Source organism: Phacochoerus africanus, chromosome 6, assembly GCF_016906955.1.
Source record: "Phacochoerus africanus isolate WHEZ1 chromosome 6, ROS_Pafr_v1, whole genome shotgun sequence".
In the NCBI taxonomy this organism is placed as follows: Eukaryota; Metazoa; Chordata; class Mammalia; order Artiodactyla; family Suidae; genus Phacochoerus; species Phacochoerus africanus.
This window is the reverse complement of record NC_062549.1, coordinates 96,451,753-96,465,736: the sequence shown is the minus strand read 5'-3', so window position 1 is coordinate 96,465,736 and position 13,984 is coordinate 96,451,753. Positions and strand designations below refer to the sequence as shown.

Below are 13,984 nucleotides of genomic sequence, written 5' to 3'. Positions count from 1 at the left end.
GCCTATGCCAGAGCCACAGCAACGCGGGATCCGAGCCACATCTGCAACCTACACCACAGCTCATGGCAACACCAGATCCTTAACCCACTGAGTGAGGCCAGGGACCGAACCCGCAACCTCATGGTTCCTAGTCAGATTCGTTAACCACTGCGCCACGACGGGAACTCTATCCCTGTTCATTTTTACATAAGTAAAGTCTACTACAAACAAAAAGCCCGGTAATCTGGGATGAGTAATCTTTAGTATGGGGATCCAGCTCATCGGAGTGGCATTTTGCTGGGTGGGGAAGGCCCTGCTCCTCCTGAAATCTGGGGGAATTGTCCACCTCCTCTTCTTCTAGACACGGAGCACTTCCCTCTACTCCAAAGATGCCCTCCCTCCCCACCCCTAGAATTGGATTCCTCTCCAACCCAGGCTCCTGGGGGCAGAGACACACAGTCATCCCAGAGAGGGTTGAAGGGTCCCTGTTGTGTTCATGCAGGGGCTCAGTGCCTCATGCACGCAGAGGGACCCCAAGCCAGCGTCCGTCTCTCCCAACATCACAGAACAGGAGCCTCGTGAAGGGGCGTGGGCAGTAGGAAAGAAACTGATCTAGCCCTTAGCGGCACGCACCCCCACCGAGTCCAACCATGCCCAAAACCCCAACAGAAATACCCCACCTTTCACTACGAAAATCCAGCAGCTCAGACAAGAGTTCTTAACCTTTCAGGGGTCTTGGGGCCATTTTTTTAGAATCTGGTAAAAGGCTCAGGGGAATGAGCTTCTACACATGCACTCAAAATGATGCATTCAGTTTCTATTCCATTCCAGAGATACGTGGTAGACCCGTTTAAAAACCCTGGTGATGGCTCCTTACCCTCTTCTCCGTTACTAACACCCCTGCCCCATAACCTACATGGAGACAACGAAAATTTTCCCAAGGTGCCGCACAGAAACTCAGCTTGGGAATTAGGGTCTGAGAGCTGCCCGCTCATCTTCCGGTCCTCCCATTTCACCAGACCCTTGGAAAACCCAGAGAACTGGTGGGGAGGCAATTTTAGATAATGCACTGACCACGAGAGCATTTACCCTGCAGGGCAGCATTTGAGGGCTCTGTTCTTTTGAGTTGAGCTTTATTAATATATCTGCCTATCTGCCCATTCCTTTTTTATTTAATTAGGTTGGGAGATTAGGATGGAGGGAGAAGGAAAATTTTCCAAACTTCTTAAAGAGAAATTACAGGTTTGGGGCCAGGGGGCTTATGAGTGTTGCTTAGTGTAGAATTCTCAGCATCCACCTAAAGGTTCCACACGGAACCCCTCTCTCTCTCTTTCTCTCTCTCCCCCTACATGGGTACCTCCCTAATCCCAAAAGTTGCATCTAAGACATTTAGCTGGAAATGAAAATTTAGTTTGGAGAACAGTGGAAGCGTTCCTTCCATCATCCTGTTCTCGTATCACCCAACTGGGAACGAGAGCCTCTTGGACTTTTTAGATCTTTGCATCCTAGAACCATTGACTCAGGACCGTGGGGCTGGAAGAGACTGCAGTTGAAAGCAGCCAAGCCGTAGGCATAGAAGGCTCCCGAGAAGCGGGGAGTGGGGGGCAGCAGAGGTTGGATCGTCTTCCTTTGGCTTTTCCGACCCTCCCTCCACCCACCCCACCCCTCCAGGAACCTCATTCCACGAGAGAAAAGCAAGAGACCGAGAAAGGCCTGAGGTATCAACTACTTTATTACTCTGTGGGGACAAGTCCAAGGGCCCAGCCCCGGGGCCCCAAAGCTCTGCTACTCTTTGTGGATGTCTTCATGGGCCTCCACGCCCACCTTGATCACCAGTATGAGGAACTCCTCGAAGTTAACTGCACCATCCTTGTTGATGTCCAGCTCTTTGAACCAGGCTTCTGCGTCCTTTTTCTGGGAAAATTGGGGAGGAAGAGGCCCACGGGTGACGCTCTCAGGGAGGCTGAGGCGTGGCGGTCTGCGCACAGCCACACGGGGGCCCGGCGACGCAGGGCGTCAGCGGAGCCTGGCGGAGGAACCCCTCAGCATCACACCCACCCCGCCTCACCTTCATATACTTAGGACACTCCGTCTCTAACAATCTCTTCAAGTCATCCGCGTAGAGGGCATGGTAATTCCCTTTCTCCAGGGAGTACTTGTGGAAGACTTCGATGAGGGAGTTAATGGCACTCTCCAGATCCGTCAGCATGATGCCCGAGGATTTGTCCCAGCTGGAAGAGGGAGCACAGGGGGAGCCCCGGGGTAGGCAGGGTGCCTGGGGACACTCAGAAGGTCCATACCCCAGGGAGCGGCTTTGTCCTGGACTGCCCCATCCAAGGGACTCCACCCAGCGGAGGGTTGTGGCTCTGATGGGCAGGGGTGGGATGAAGGTGTGGGAGGGAGCAGGGTCCACACACAGAGCCTGGCAGCTCTCCGCAGGCCCTCAGCCTCTGCCCAGGGTCGGGGGCCAGGTGGGGAAATGAATGTGACAGTCGCCCGCAAGCGCTGGAGCACTGGCTCACGCTCCTCCTCCCACTCCCGGCTCTCAGAAGAGGCTGCCGCGCTCCACAGCCCACCCCCGGGGAGGCCCAAAGTGTGGGGAAGACCTGGGCCAGTCCACTTACCAGGTCTCCCCGAAACAGAGTTGACAAAGCACATGCAGGGCTGAGCATCCGCTCCCTTTTATAGCAGCAAGGCTTGGCCCGCTGCCCAGGGCCTCAGGCCACTCAGAGACAGCAGCTCCCTTCCACGGTTGCTACAGCCTCTAGTTTCCCAACCACATGAATGTGGGGCAATCACTGAGCAGGATAAAAAGTTCTGATGGGGGGCTGAGGGAGGAAAGGTGGGAGGAGGAAGGCATTTGCCAGGGGGTGATGCCCAGCTAGAGAAACCAGCAAGGGGGCAGGGGGAGGAGCTCTCTGTGGGCTGCTAGCCTCCCCCTGCTCAGCCAACCAGGATGCCCACTCCTGAGTCCTTCCTGCTGTTGCTGTGGCTAGTCCTAGGCATTGTGGCCTCTCTGTGCAGCTCTGAAATGGAATTGAAGTTGAATGCATCATTTTGAGTGCATGCGTAGAAGCTCATTACTCTCCAGAGCTCATCAGAGTCTCAAAAGTGTCCCAAGACCCCTGAAAGGTTAAGAACTCTTGTCTGAGCTGCTGGATTTTAGTACTTAGGGTTTTGTACATAGTTGGACTCAGTGGGGGTGCGTGCCGCTAAGGGCTAGATCAGTTTCTCTCCGGCTGCCCACGCCCCTTCACGAAGCTCCTGTTCTGTGATGCTGGGGGAGACGGATGCTGGCTTGGGGTCCCTCTGCGTGCATGAGGCACTGAGCCCCTGCATGAACACAGCAGGGACCCTTCAACCCTCTTTGGGATGACTGTGTGTCTCTGCCCCCAGGAGCCTGGGCTGGAGAGGAACCCAACTCTGGGGGGTGGAGGGAGTGAGGGGGGGACGAGGGCATCTTTGGAGAAGGCGGAAGTGCTTCATGCCTAGGAGGAGAGGAGGGGGCCAATTCCCCCAGATTTGAGGAGGAGCAAGGCCTCTGCAACCCAACAAAACGCCATTCAGGGAGCTCCCCTGTGGCACAGTGGGTTAAGGATCCAGCGTTATCACTACAGTGGCTTGGGTCGCTGCTGTGGCTCAGGTTTGACCCCATGGCTTGGATATTTCCACATGCCTCCAGCGAGGCCTCCGCTCAGATGAACTGGCTTCAACACTGAGTATTTGTGATGCGTCTCTGTGGCGCACTTTTCTTGGCACACACATAATCTATTAAGATCCCCAGAACATGCCTCTCAAGAAGGCAGGGCCCTAAACCCACTCAGTCTACATTCACAGTAGCGAGGCCCAGAGAGTTGAAGAGGTTCACCCAGAGTTTCCCAGTGCAGATGTATCAGAGCCCAGACCTGATCCCGGAGCAACAGGTTCCAGCCCATGATCTGACAAGAAGATGACTCTGCTGGGAAACGCTGCTCTCTCCTTCCTTCACGCATTCAACAAACATTTCCCTGTTCTTCTCCAAGAACTAGGCCATCAGCGCCTCCTGGGGGAAGTAGATGGAATTGGCCTCTCTCTCCTTCATGTTTTCACAGCCCTTTGGTCTTCATTATGTCATTAACTTTATAGGGGTGTGACCTTGAGCCAATTACTTACCCTCTCTGTGCTTTAGTTACATCAATTATTAAGTAGAGATTTAAAATGGAGCCTCCCAGAGTTACCACTGTGTTGCAGCAGGTTAAGGCTTCAGCACTGTCTCTGTGGTGGTAGGGGTTTGATCCCCAACCCGGAACAGTGGGTTAAGGATCTAGTGTTGTCACAGCTGTGGCCTGGGTCACAGCTCTAGGTCAGATTCAATCCCTGGCTCAGGAACTTCCATATGCCATGGGGGGAGGCCAAAAAAAAAGAGAGAGAGAGAGAACCTATCTTGAAACTACATAATAGGAATAGAATATTTGCAAACCATATCTTTAATAAGGGGTTAATATCCAGAAAGAATTTCCACAACTCGCCTAGAAAAAAAAAAAAAAACCCAACTGAAAAATGGGCAAATGACTTGAATAGACATTTCTCCAAAGTAAACATGTAAATGACCCATAAGCACATTTTAAAAAATGCTCCAGGGAGTTCCCGTCATGGCTCAGTGGCTAACAAATCCAACCAGGAACCATGGGGTTGCGGGTTTGATCCCTGGCCTCGCTTAGTGGGTTAATGATCTGGCGTTGCCGTGAGCTGTGGTGTAGGTCGCAGATTCATCTCGGATCCTGCGTTGCTGTGGCTCTGGCGTAGGCCGGTGGCTACAGCTCCGATTCGACCCCTAGCCTAGGAACCTCCATATGTCGTGGGTGCCCTAAAAGGACAAAAAAATAAAATTAAATTAAAATTTTAAAAAATGCTCCACACCTAGGGAATACAAATCAAAACCACAATGAGGAGTTCCCGTTGTGGCTCAGTGGAAATGAATCTGACTAGTACCCATGAGGAGGCAGGTTTGATCCTTGGCCTCACTCAGTGGGTTAAGGATCCAGCTGTGGTGTGGTGTGAGCTATGGCAGAGGTCACAGCAAGGCTCGGATCTGGCTTTGCTGTGGCTGTGGTGTAGGCTTCCAGCTGTAGCTCCGATTTGAACCCTAGACTGGGAAGCTCCATATGCCGTGAGTGTGACCTTAAAATGACAAATAATGATAATAATAGATGCAAAATATTTACAATTTGTGACATGTATTACATTTTAAGTAAAAGTTTACACACAAAAAAATATGTGAAGCGCTTAGGGCAGCACATAGGGAGCCCCCACTGTGGGAGTGTATACCGTGATTGCTGCCCTATGAACGTGTCTGACTCCACAGCTGGGCTGTGAACCCGAGAGGCCCCAGACCAGGTCATCCATCTCTGCCTCCCCGGGCCCCAGCACAGGGCCCAGCAAACACGATAACAGCAACACCAATCACTAAGGATGAACAGTGACAAAATACCAGCTAATATTTATTGGGATTTTACGATGTGCCAGGAACGGCTATAGGGGCTTTACTGAGATTGATCCATTTCATTCTCCCAAGAATCCTATGAGGCGTGCACTGTCATAATTCCCACTTTGCAGATGAGGAAGCTGAGGCCCACAGAGAGACACAGCATTTGGTGCACCAAACGGCTTGGGTAACTTATGACCCGCGGTGACGTCATCCACTTCCTGCACCTGCCTGGAATGCCTCTTTACCAGTCAAGTCCTCCACATCCTTCCTGGCCCAGCCCAGGCTCCATCTGCTCCTCACCCATCCCTGACTCCTCTCCCCCTACCCCATCCACACTGAGCGAATCCTTCTCTCCTCCACGCCACCAAAACCCTTCTGTCTCAAAGCAGTGCCCTGCCGTATGATGCTTCCTCTGTTTATTGCCTGTCTTTGCTTTGGGACTAAGATCCCCTTTATTTTATTATTATTATTATTATTATTATTATTATTATTATTATTATTATTTGCTTTTTAGGGCCACGCCCATGGCATATGAGGTTCCCAGGCTAGGGGTCAAATCAGAGCCACAGCTGCCAGCCTACACCACAGCCACAGAAATGCATGATCCAAGCCATGTCTGCAACCCACACCACAGCTCACAGCAATGCCAGATCCTTAACCCACTGAGTGAGGCTGGGGGTTGAACCCACAACCTCATGGTTCCTAGTCAGACTCATTTTTGCTGTGCCACAATGGGAACTCCGAAGAGCCCCTTTAGAGCAGAAACTGCATCACATCCCAGGGCCTGGTCCATATTAGGTGCTCAATTAATACTTTCCAAGGGGATAAATGAGTGCAAAGTGAACGCTTGGTCTAAGCCTTCATCCAGTGCAGAAATTCCCACACGCAGCCACTTTTAGTCATTTTTAGAACATGACAGGATATAGATCCATCTACCAAATGCAGTCTAGCGTCCTTGGCTAGTTGACCTTTCGACAGGAAAATAGGGCTATTTCTGACATCGGCTATGGCAAGTGTTCAACCCATGACCAAGCACTTGGTACACCCCTGTTATTCACCAGACCCTCTTCTCTATGACCTGGCATCTTAGCCCCTTACCCCAAACAGCACATCATATTTTCAAAGTGTTTTTACATCTGCTAAGCCATTTGATAACCCTGTGAAGTGTCAGCGTAAGTGCAATTATCCCCGTGTGACGGATGAGGAAACTGAGGCACAGGGAGTTATTCTAGGTCTTTTGGGCATGTGTTCTGCTTTGTCTTGGTACTTAAGTGCCCGAAGGCACACATGAGAATAAGCAGGGTGGCTTTTCTGAGCTTTCCCTCGGGGTTTATTCACCAGCCCCTGGACAGAGCTCACCCTGACCTCTCTCAATGGGGGGTGATGATGACGTCGTCGATGCAAATGAAATCTTCCCAGACCGCTGACCCCCTTGGGAGACACCTGCCTTAGAGCCACTCGCCTGAGAACCTCCTGGTGGAGACATCTTTCTCCATCCAGCAAGGAAGGAAAACGGCCCCACGTCCAGCGAGGGAGACGTGAGCCGTGACCCCCTCTGGCATCGTGTGCTCTTCAGCGGAGCCTGCTGACCAGCGAGGCCATGAAACGCTGCCCTTAGACACACACACACACACACACACACACACACACGCACATGTGCACGTGCACGCGAGCTCACACGCACACACACACACACACAGCCTGGGGGGCTCCTGGGAAAGCAGGAGCCAGCCTGGGCTGGCCTGGAAGGAGGAGGTGTCAGGAATTGGGTAAGTGCAGCGGGGAAAAGGCAGCACCTGTCATTAGACCCAGACGGATGGACGGATGTGGGGCAACCCAGGGGGAACAGAACCTGGCCCTGTTTACAGGAAGGAGCTCAGTCCCAGCTGTGTGTCCCAATAAACAGGCTGAGCCGTGCCCAAGGCTGAGGAAATGAGGACAGAGCAGGTGGGGCGGGGGGGGGGGGGCAGGGGGGGGCAGAAACCCCCCAGGAAGCAGCCAGAGGACTGGCCTGAGCCGCCCCTTCTGAATCAAAGGCCCACGGAAGCCAGCAGGTTTCAGGTGAGACAGGCAGGGAGAATCTACCTGGGCCTGGGGCAAGGGTGGCCTGTGTCACCTGGCCAAGGCCTGCAAGTCTCTGCATGTGACTAAGTGGCCTGAAGGAGGCAGGACAGACCTGGGTCACGGGATTTCAACCCACAGGCCCTGTGCATGCCCCCCTCCCTACTACACCCCCTGTGCCGACCTGGGGCCCTGGCCCAGATATGGGGATGACAGGACATGGTCCCCGGCTTGGTGGAGGACTCGGACAGAAACACACAACTGCCGTGCTGCAGGACACCTCCACAGGGGAGGTTCAGACCTGCAGAGCACCCAGGAGGTCCACACGGAAATGGGTGGACACATGGACTCCTAAGAGACAAGCACTGGGGACCAGCAAGTGTGGACGTGGCTGCCACAGCGGGCCTGCCTCTGAGCTCCACAGAGCTGGAACCGAGGTCCCGGCTCCCCCTGTTTGGCTCATAGACCAAGTTGGGGGAGGAAACCAAACCAAGTCCCTTAAATAACACCCCCAGGCATCTGCACAGGGGAGCCACGCAAAGGATTGTCTATTATGGTTTTTTTCTTTCTTTTTTTTTTTTTTTTTGCTTTTTAGAGCCGCACCTGTGGCATGTGGAATTTCCCAGGGTAGAGGTTTGAACAGAGCTACAGCTGCCAGCCTACACCACAGTCACAGCAACGTCAGATCCGAGCCACATCTGCGACCTACACCGCAGCTTGTGGTAATGCCAGATTCTGAACCCACTGAGCAGGGCCAGGGATCGAACCCACATCCTCAAGGATACTAGTCAGGTTCAGGAACCACTGAGCTACAGTGGAAACTCCCCCCTTCTTCTTTTAAAACTCATTGTTTCCATCACCAGGAGCTCAGGACACAGGTTCCCCGAACATCCTCAAAGAAGAACCCACCAAGATGGGCCCCGCAGGGCCTAAAGGCAGAGGAGGCCCTCTTGGAGAGATTCTGCATCAGATTCCTGGGCTCCCAGGGAGAAACAAAAAAAAACAACATGGAGACAAAGCCAGGACATGTCACAGTAGGGAGGCATCAGGGAGTCACAAATAGCCCTGAGTCAGAACAGCACCCACGTCCATCATCCTTTTTTATTAGTAAAAACCAGACCCAACCCTTCTCTCCTCCAGGAAGCGTTCCTCTCACCACTCTTCCCCTTTGACAGGCTGCTTGGCCAGCTTTGCCCTTGACTCCGTCTCTGGCTCAGCATATGCAAAACCCACCTCACAACTGTCCCTCGCAAACCGGCCCTAGGCTTGTCACCCAATGTCAATTACCTGCCCCATCATCCCCACCCTGTCCTGGCCCCTTACCAGGCCCAGGCTGCTCCACCTTTTGGAGACTCTGTTTTGAAGTTGGGAGGACTTCAAAAGGTGGGTCCACATCCAGGGTGCCTCTGCCTTCCTGGCTCCCATCCCAGCAAGTACATGGAGTGAATGAGCCGTCAGAACAATGGAGTTCCCTCCATGGCTCAGAGGTTAAGGAATCTGACTAGCATCCATGAGGATGCAGGTTTGATTCCTGGCCTCCCTCAGTGGGTTAAGGATCCAGTGTTGCCGTGAGCTGCAGTGCAGGCCACAGGTGTGGCTCGGATCTTGTGTGGCTGTGCAGGTCTCAGATGTGGCTCAGATCTGGTGTGGCTGTGGTGTAGGCCAGAAGCTGTAGCTCCAATTCAACCCCTAGCCTAGGAACCTCCATATGCCATGAGTGTGGCCCTAAAAAGCAAAAAAAAAAAAAAAAAAAAAAAAAAAGAAAGAAAGAAAGAAAGCAAAAAAAAGCAAAAAAGAACATCATGGTGGGGAGTTTCCGTCACGGCTCATTAGGTTAAGAACCCATCTAGCATCCATGAGGATGCAGGTTCGATTCCGGGCCCTGCTCAGTGGGTTAAGGATCCGGCATTACCACAGCTGCGGTGTAAGCAGCAGACGTTGTCTCAGATCCTGCATTTCTCTGCCTGTGGTGTAGGCTGGCAGCTACAGCTCTGATTCGACCTCTAGCCTGGGAACCTCCATATGCCTGGGCTGTAACCATAAAAAGCAAAAAAAAAAAAAAAATCATGGTTAGGCCTGGCTTTCCTATCAGAGAGCCAGCTCCCCAAGGGAAGAGACCCCTTTCTCTGAGAGTTGAAGAGAGGGGCTGTCTCCTCCCTCAGACAGGAGATCTTGGGGGCAGGGGCTGTGTCTCTCCTCAAAAATGGATGATCCTCGGAGTTCCCGTCATGGCTCAGTGGTTAAGGAATCCGACTAGGAACCATGAGGTTGCGGGTTCAATCCCCGGCCTCGCTCAGTGAGTTAAGGATCTGGCACTGCCATGAGCTGTGGTGTAGGTTGCAGACGCGGCTCAGATCCCACGTTGCTGTGGCCCTGGTGTAGGCCAGCGACTACAGCTCTTATTCGACCCCTAGCCTGGAAACCTCCATATCCCGTGGGAGTGGCCCAAGAAATGGCAAAAAGGACGAAAAAAGAAAAAAAAAGAAAATTGGTGATCCTCAAACCTCCTCTTTCTTCACCCAGAGCAGATGCCCAGGGCCATGAACGGAACGACACCCAGACATCTTTACAAAGCTGTTTTATTCTCTTCCCTCACAGCTGTCCTTGCCACAGACGCACAAGGCAGGGCTCACAGCCCGGTCACGCCTGCTCCAGGGGCAGCCCCTGTGTAGAGGCTGCCCGTGCTCCCTCTAATAAAGACTGTGCCAGGTGCAGTAGTGGGCACACACCTGCCAGTGGCACTGCAGGTGGTAGTCCTTCACCAGCTTGCCCAGGATGTAGAGGAACTCCTCAAAGCAGATCTGGTTGTCCTTGTCCTTGTCCTTGTCTGCTGCCGGGAACAACTCTGTGACATAGTACGGCTCCTTCCGGCCCTGAGGAGCAGGCAGAGGGTCAGTCAAGCACAAGGCAGGGCCCAGCGGGGATGGCCAGGCTGGTGGGAGGACGGGGTGGGAAACTGCAGCCTGGCCCCACCTGCAAGGGGCTTGCAGGAAACAAGTCCTCAATCAGTCAGTGGCCAGGACACCCTATATGCGGCAGAATTGGCAGTTCAGCTAACTGGACCTCGGCTGCGGGGCAGACAGGCTGCAGATGGGGCTTGATTTGCTGGCTGAATGGGCGCCTCCAGACACAAGTCAGGTCTGTCCACCACCAATGGCTGTTTAAGCCTGTCTCCCCAGCTGAAGTGCCAGCCCCCTTTGGAGGGAGAGCCCAGCCTGGGGGGCTTGGGTATAGAAGGCTATGCCTCCCTCCCCCACACTGGGAGCTCCCCAGGGCAGAGCCCACTGTGCCTCCCCCAGGTCTGCATCTCTAGCACTATTGAGGGCCAGTGCCAGGTGGGGTCCAGGATCGCCTTATGACACTGTGCTTCTGTCGCCTAAGGGAAGTACGGAATGAGGAAAAGGATAGAACCAGGGGTCCTGGAGCTGGCCAGGCTGTCCCCAAGCAGGCAGCCTTCAGGGCTGAGAATTGGGGGGCCGGCGGGGGGGAGGAAAGGAGCATTTGAGGGGGAAGGGACAGCAGGGAGGAAGCCAGGGGTCAGAGGGCAGGCAAAGGCAGGCTGGAGCGCTGGGTTTCAGCAGGATCTGGCCAGTGGCTGTGGGGAAGCCAGTGCAAAGTTCTCAGAAAGCTTCCAGGAAAGAAGTCACTCCATCAGTAAACAGCCTGGGCTGGAGAGGCCCTCATCCCTGAAGCAGGTCTACACCCTTCTCTTCCTCCCTCCCCCCTCTCCCCCCCCCACCTCCAACCCACCTCTGTCTACTTCTTTTTTTTTTTTTTTTTTTTTTTTTTTGCTTTTTAGGGCTGCACCCACTGCATCTGGAGGTTCCCAGGCTAGGGGTCCAATGGGAGTTACAGCTGCTGCCCACACCCTAGCCACAGCAACGCTGGATCCCTAACCCACTCAGCAAGGCCAGGGATTGAACCCACAACCTCATGGTTCCTAGTCAGATTTGTTTCTGCTATGCCATGACGGGAACTCCCGCTGTCTACTTCTTCTAATCGTATGTCCTACGCAGAGCTGGTTGACCCGGGAAAACTGGAGGCCCCAGCCTCGCGCAGACTCACCCCAGCTCCCCTGCCCCTCAGCCCCCAGCCAGGCTGCTCTGTCTGCCCTGTGAGTCCCCAAGCATAGGGCCTGGCAGACTTTACACAGCCCGCGGCATAGACAATGGTCTGGAAAGAAAACGTTTCCCTCGAAACAGGGGCTAACCAGTCAACCTTGTCCCCCCTCGGTGACCCTCATGGCTACACTGAAATAAACTGAAGGCAAGGCTGTCTCCTCTGACATGTCCCAAAGGCAGGCAGGGGACATGGGAAGGGAGCAGAGGAGGGGCCTCTCCTGGAGTTCAGGGCCCTGATGGGCACAACCTCAAGTCCTCTGCACACCACGGTCCAGAGGCCCCCGGGCTCAGCACCAGGGGCCGAGGGCAGCACCCCACAGGCACTCCAGAGGGCCTTGCAGTCCCCGAGGTAATCATGGGGCTGAACCTGAGGACAGGTCTGAGGAGGTGACTGAGCCCAGCCAGGCTTCCAGGGCTGACCCCCAGGCTGCTCTGAGGGACTCTGTTAGCCCCACAGACAGGAGGTGGGAGGGGAAGTCGACCACCCCACCCCAACCCCCCGGGCTTTGGGCAGCCACCATGGCCCAAACCCAGGGCATGGAGGTCAGGTCTGGGGGAGCTCATAGACTCCAGGAGAAGGTACTGGGATTCAAGGTCACTGGCTGACCTGGCCTGGGGGCAGAGGGAACACTTAGGACCTGTTCTCTGCCGTAGTGGGGCAGGCAGAGGAAGAGACTGGTTTGGGGCCAGGATGGCGTTTCAGGGATTAGCTGTGTTTGGCTGGAGCGGGGCCAAGCAGGGAGGGTCACGAAGAGGGAAGGACAGATGTTAAAGCTGGGCCAGCGCCCCTCTGGCCCCAGATCCCTCCCTCCACCCTCCCTCCCTGAGCAGAAATTCTGGGAGACGGCTCCCTGGAGCAACACCCCCTATTCGTGCCCACCCCGCCCCAGACCCCACGCACCAAGCTCTCCACGAAGCGAGGCATGTTGTCCACAAGCAAGGCCGTCAACTCCTCCGGGCACAGGGTCTCCACGTCCCCCTCCCGGGCCGCGTACTGGTGGTAGCAGTGGATGATTTGGAAGAGGGAGTCCTCCACTGGCGTGTCCATCGGGGTGGCTGGGCCTGGGCCCAGGACAGGGGTAATGCTGCAGGGGGAGCAGTGGGGACTATGGAGACTCGGCAAAGACCAAGCAGCACAGGAGGTCATGCTGAGGCCAGATCACAGCAAGTGGGCACATCCTCCAAGAATCTTGTGCCCAACCCATCTCGGGCCCCCTCCCTGCCCTTCGTCTGACCCCTTGCAAACGTGGCTCAGTGTCCCTGCCCTGCCGAAAGCTTCCCCACGAACCCTCAGGACAGGGCTCTGTCCCTCCCCTGTGTTCTCTGCCCCTGACCCTGCCCTCAGCTTCGGAGTCCCCAAAGTCAAGAACAAGAAGAAAACTAGACTCTTCAAGGCAAGATAGCTTTTTCTACGGGAAGCCGAAGAGATATAGGAGGCCAAGGAAGGGAACTAGCCTGATGGCACAGTTGCGAAGGCAGGGTTCCTAACTGAGGGAAAAATCCTACCCGCAGGCACAGTTCCGAGGGCAGGTTTCGAAATAGGGAAAAGGACTTACCCGGTGGCACAGTTCCGAGGGCAAGTTCCAAAAATAATGAGGCTCACCTGCTAACCCGACAACAATGGCAACAATAACAAAAGGAAGGCTTTGCACAATAGTGCAAGAATAAAAATTGCTTCTTGGAAAATTTAGTCTTTCCTGTTATTTACTTATTATTCAGCCTTTTCTGTTATTTGTTTGCTATTCTTTGTTATCTTTCTATATTGTTTTGTGATTCGATAAAATTGGAACAACCAAAATTGGAACAGTAATAAAATAATAAGAGTTTCACCTTGGTGAAATTCCCCCCATTCAGATCTAATGCAAGCAAAAACAAAGTGTTCATTGGTTTGTTACAAGTAAGAATAGGTTTTAGAGTTAGGTCATTGTGGAGTGTGCAATAGGTTAGAATAGGTTAGACATACATTATTCTTGATGGAAAAAATAATAATCTTGCTTTTAATAAGTTTTGTCATAAGCTTTTAAGTTTTATGAAATTAAGTTGCTTTGATGTAGAAAATATTTTCTCGTACTGTCCCCTGACCATAACGCTTTGAAGTTAGTACCCCAAACTTTAATCTAAAAAATGAGTTTTATAAATGTTAAATTCTTGTGCTTGTGACCTTTCTAGTTGTTAAAGATTAGCTTGAAACAATAATGGGTGGCGCTTGCTAAGAGTAACCACAAGACATTTTATACCGAATTGCTTTATTTTCATATAATGTTTTTTCCACATAATGTTTTGTACCCATTATAATTTTACATGATGCATTGTATCCATTAGTTTTGATTAAAATTCTTAGAACACACTGTATATC

General features: G+C 53.1%; 2 protein-coding genes across 3 annotated transcripts; both read right to left on the bottom strand.

The window, feature by feature from the left end:
• Positions 1 to 1,693: 1,693 nt before the first annotated feature.
• S100A8 (S100 calcium binding protein A8) lies at positions 1,694 to 2,684 on the bottom strand. Its single transcript, XM_047783042.1, has 3 exons — positions 2,604 to 2,684; positions 2,048 to 2,210; positions 1,694 to 1,893 (listed from the first exon to the last, which is right to left on the bottom strand). Exons 2-3 carry the CDS (start codon positions 2,186 to 2,188, stop codon positions 1,765 to 1,767), a joined length of 270 nt encoding a protein of 89 aa, XP_047638998.1. The 5' UTR covers positions 2,189 to 2,210; positions 2,604 to 2,684; the 3' UTR covers positions 1,694 to 1,764.
• Positions 2,685 to 10,070: 7,386 nt separating this feature from the next.
• On the bottom strand, positions 10,071 to 13,244 carry LOC125128892 (protein S100-A15A-like). 2 transcript variants are annotated; one of them, XM_047783041.1, is made up of 3 exons: positions 13,185 to 13,244; positions 12,530 to 12,713; positions 10,071 to 10,380 (listed from the first exon to the last, which is right to left on the bottom strand). In XM_047783041.1, the coding sequence occupies exons 2-3, from the start codon at positions 12,674 to 12,676 to the stop codon at positions 10,198 to 10,200; spliced, it is 330 nt and encodes a 109-aa protein (XP_047638997.1). In that variant the 5' UTR covers positions 12,677 to 12,713; positions 13,185 to 13,244; the 3' UTR covers positions 10,071 to 10,197. The 2 variants fall into 2 exon arrangements, with proteins under 2 accessions (XP_047638997.1, XP_047638996.1); XM_047783040.1 differs by lacking the exon at positions 13,185 to 13,244 and having other exon boundaries at positions 12,530 to 12,791.
• Positions 13,245 to 13,984: the final 740 nt, after the last annotated feature.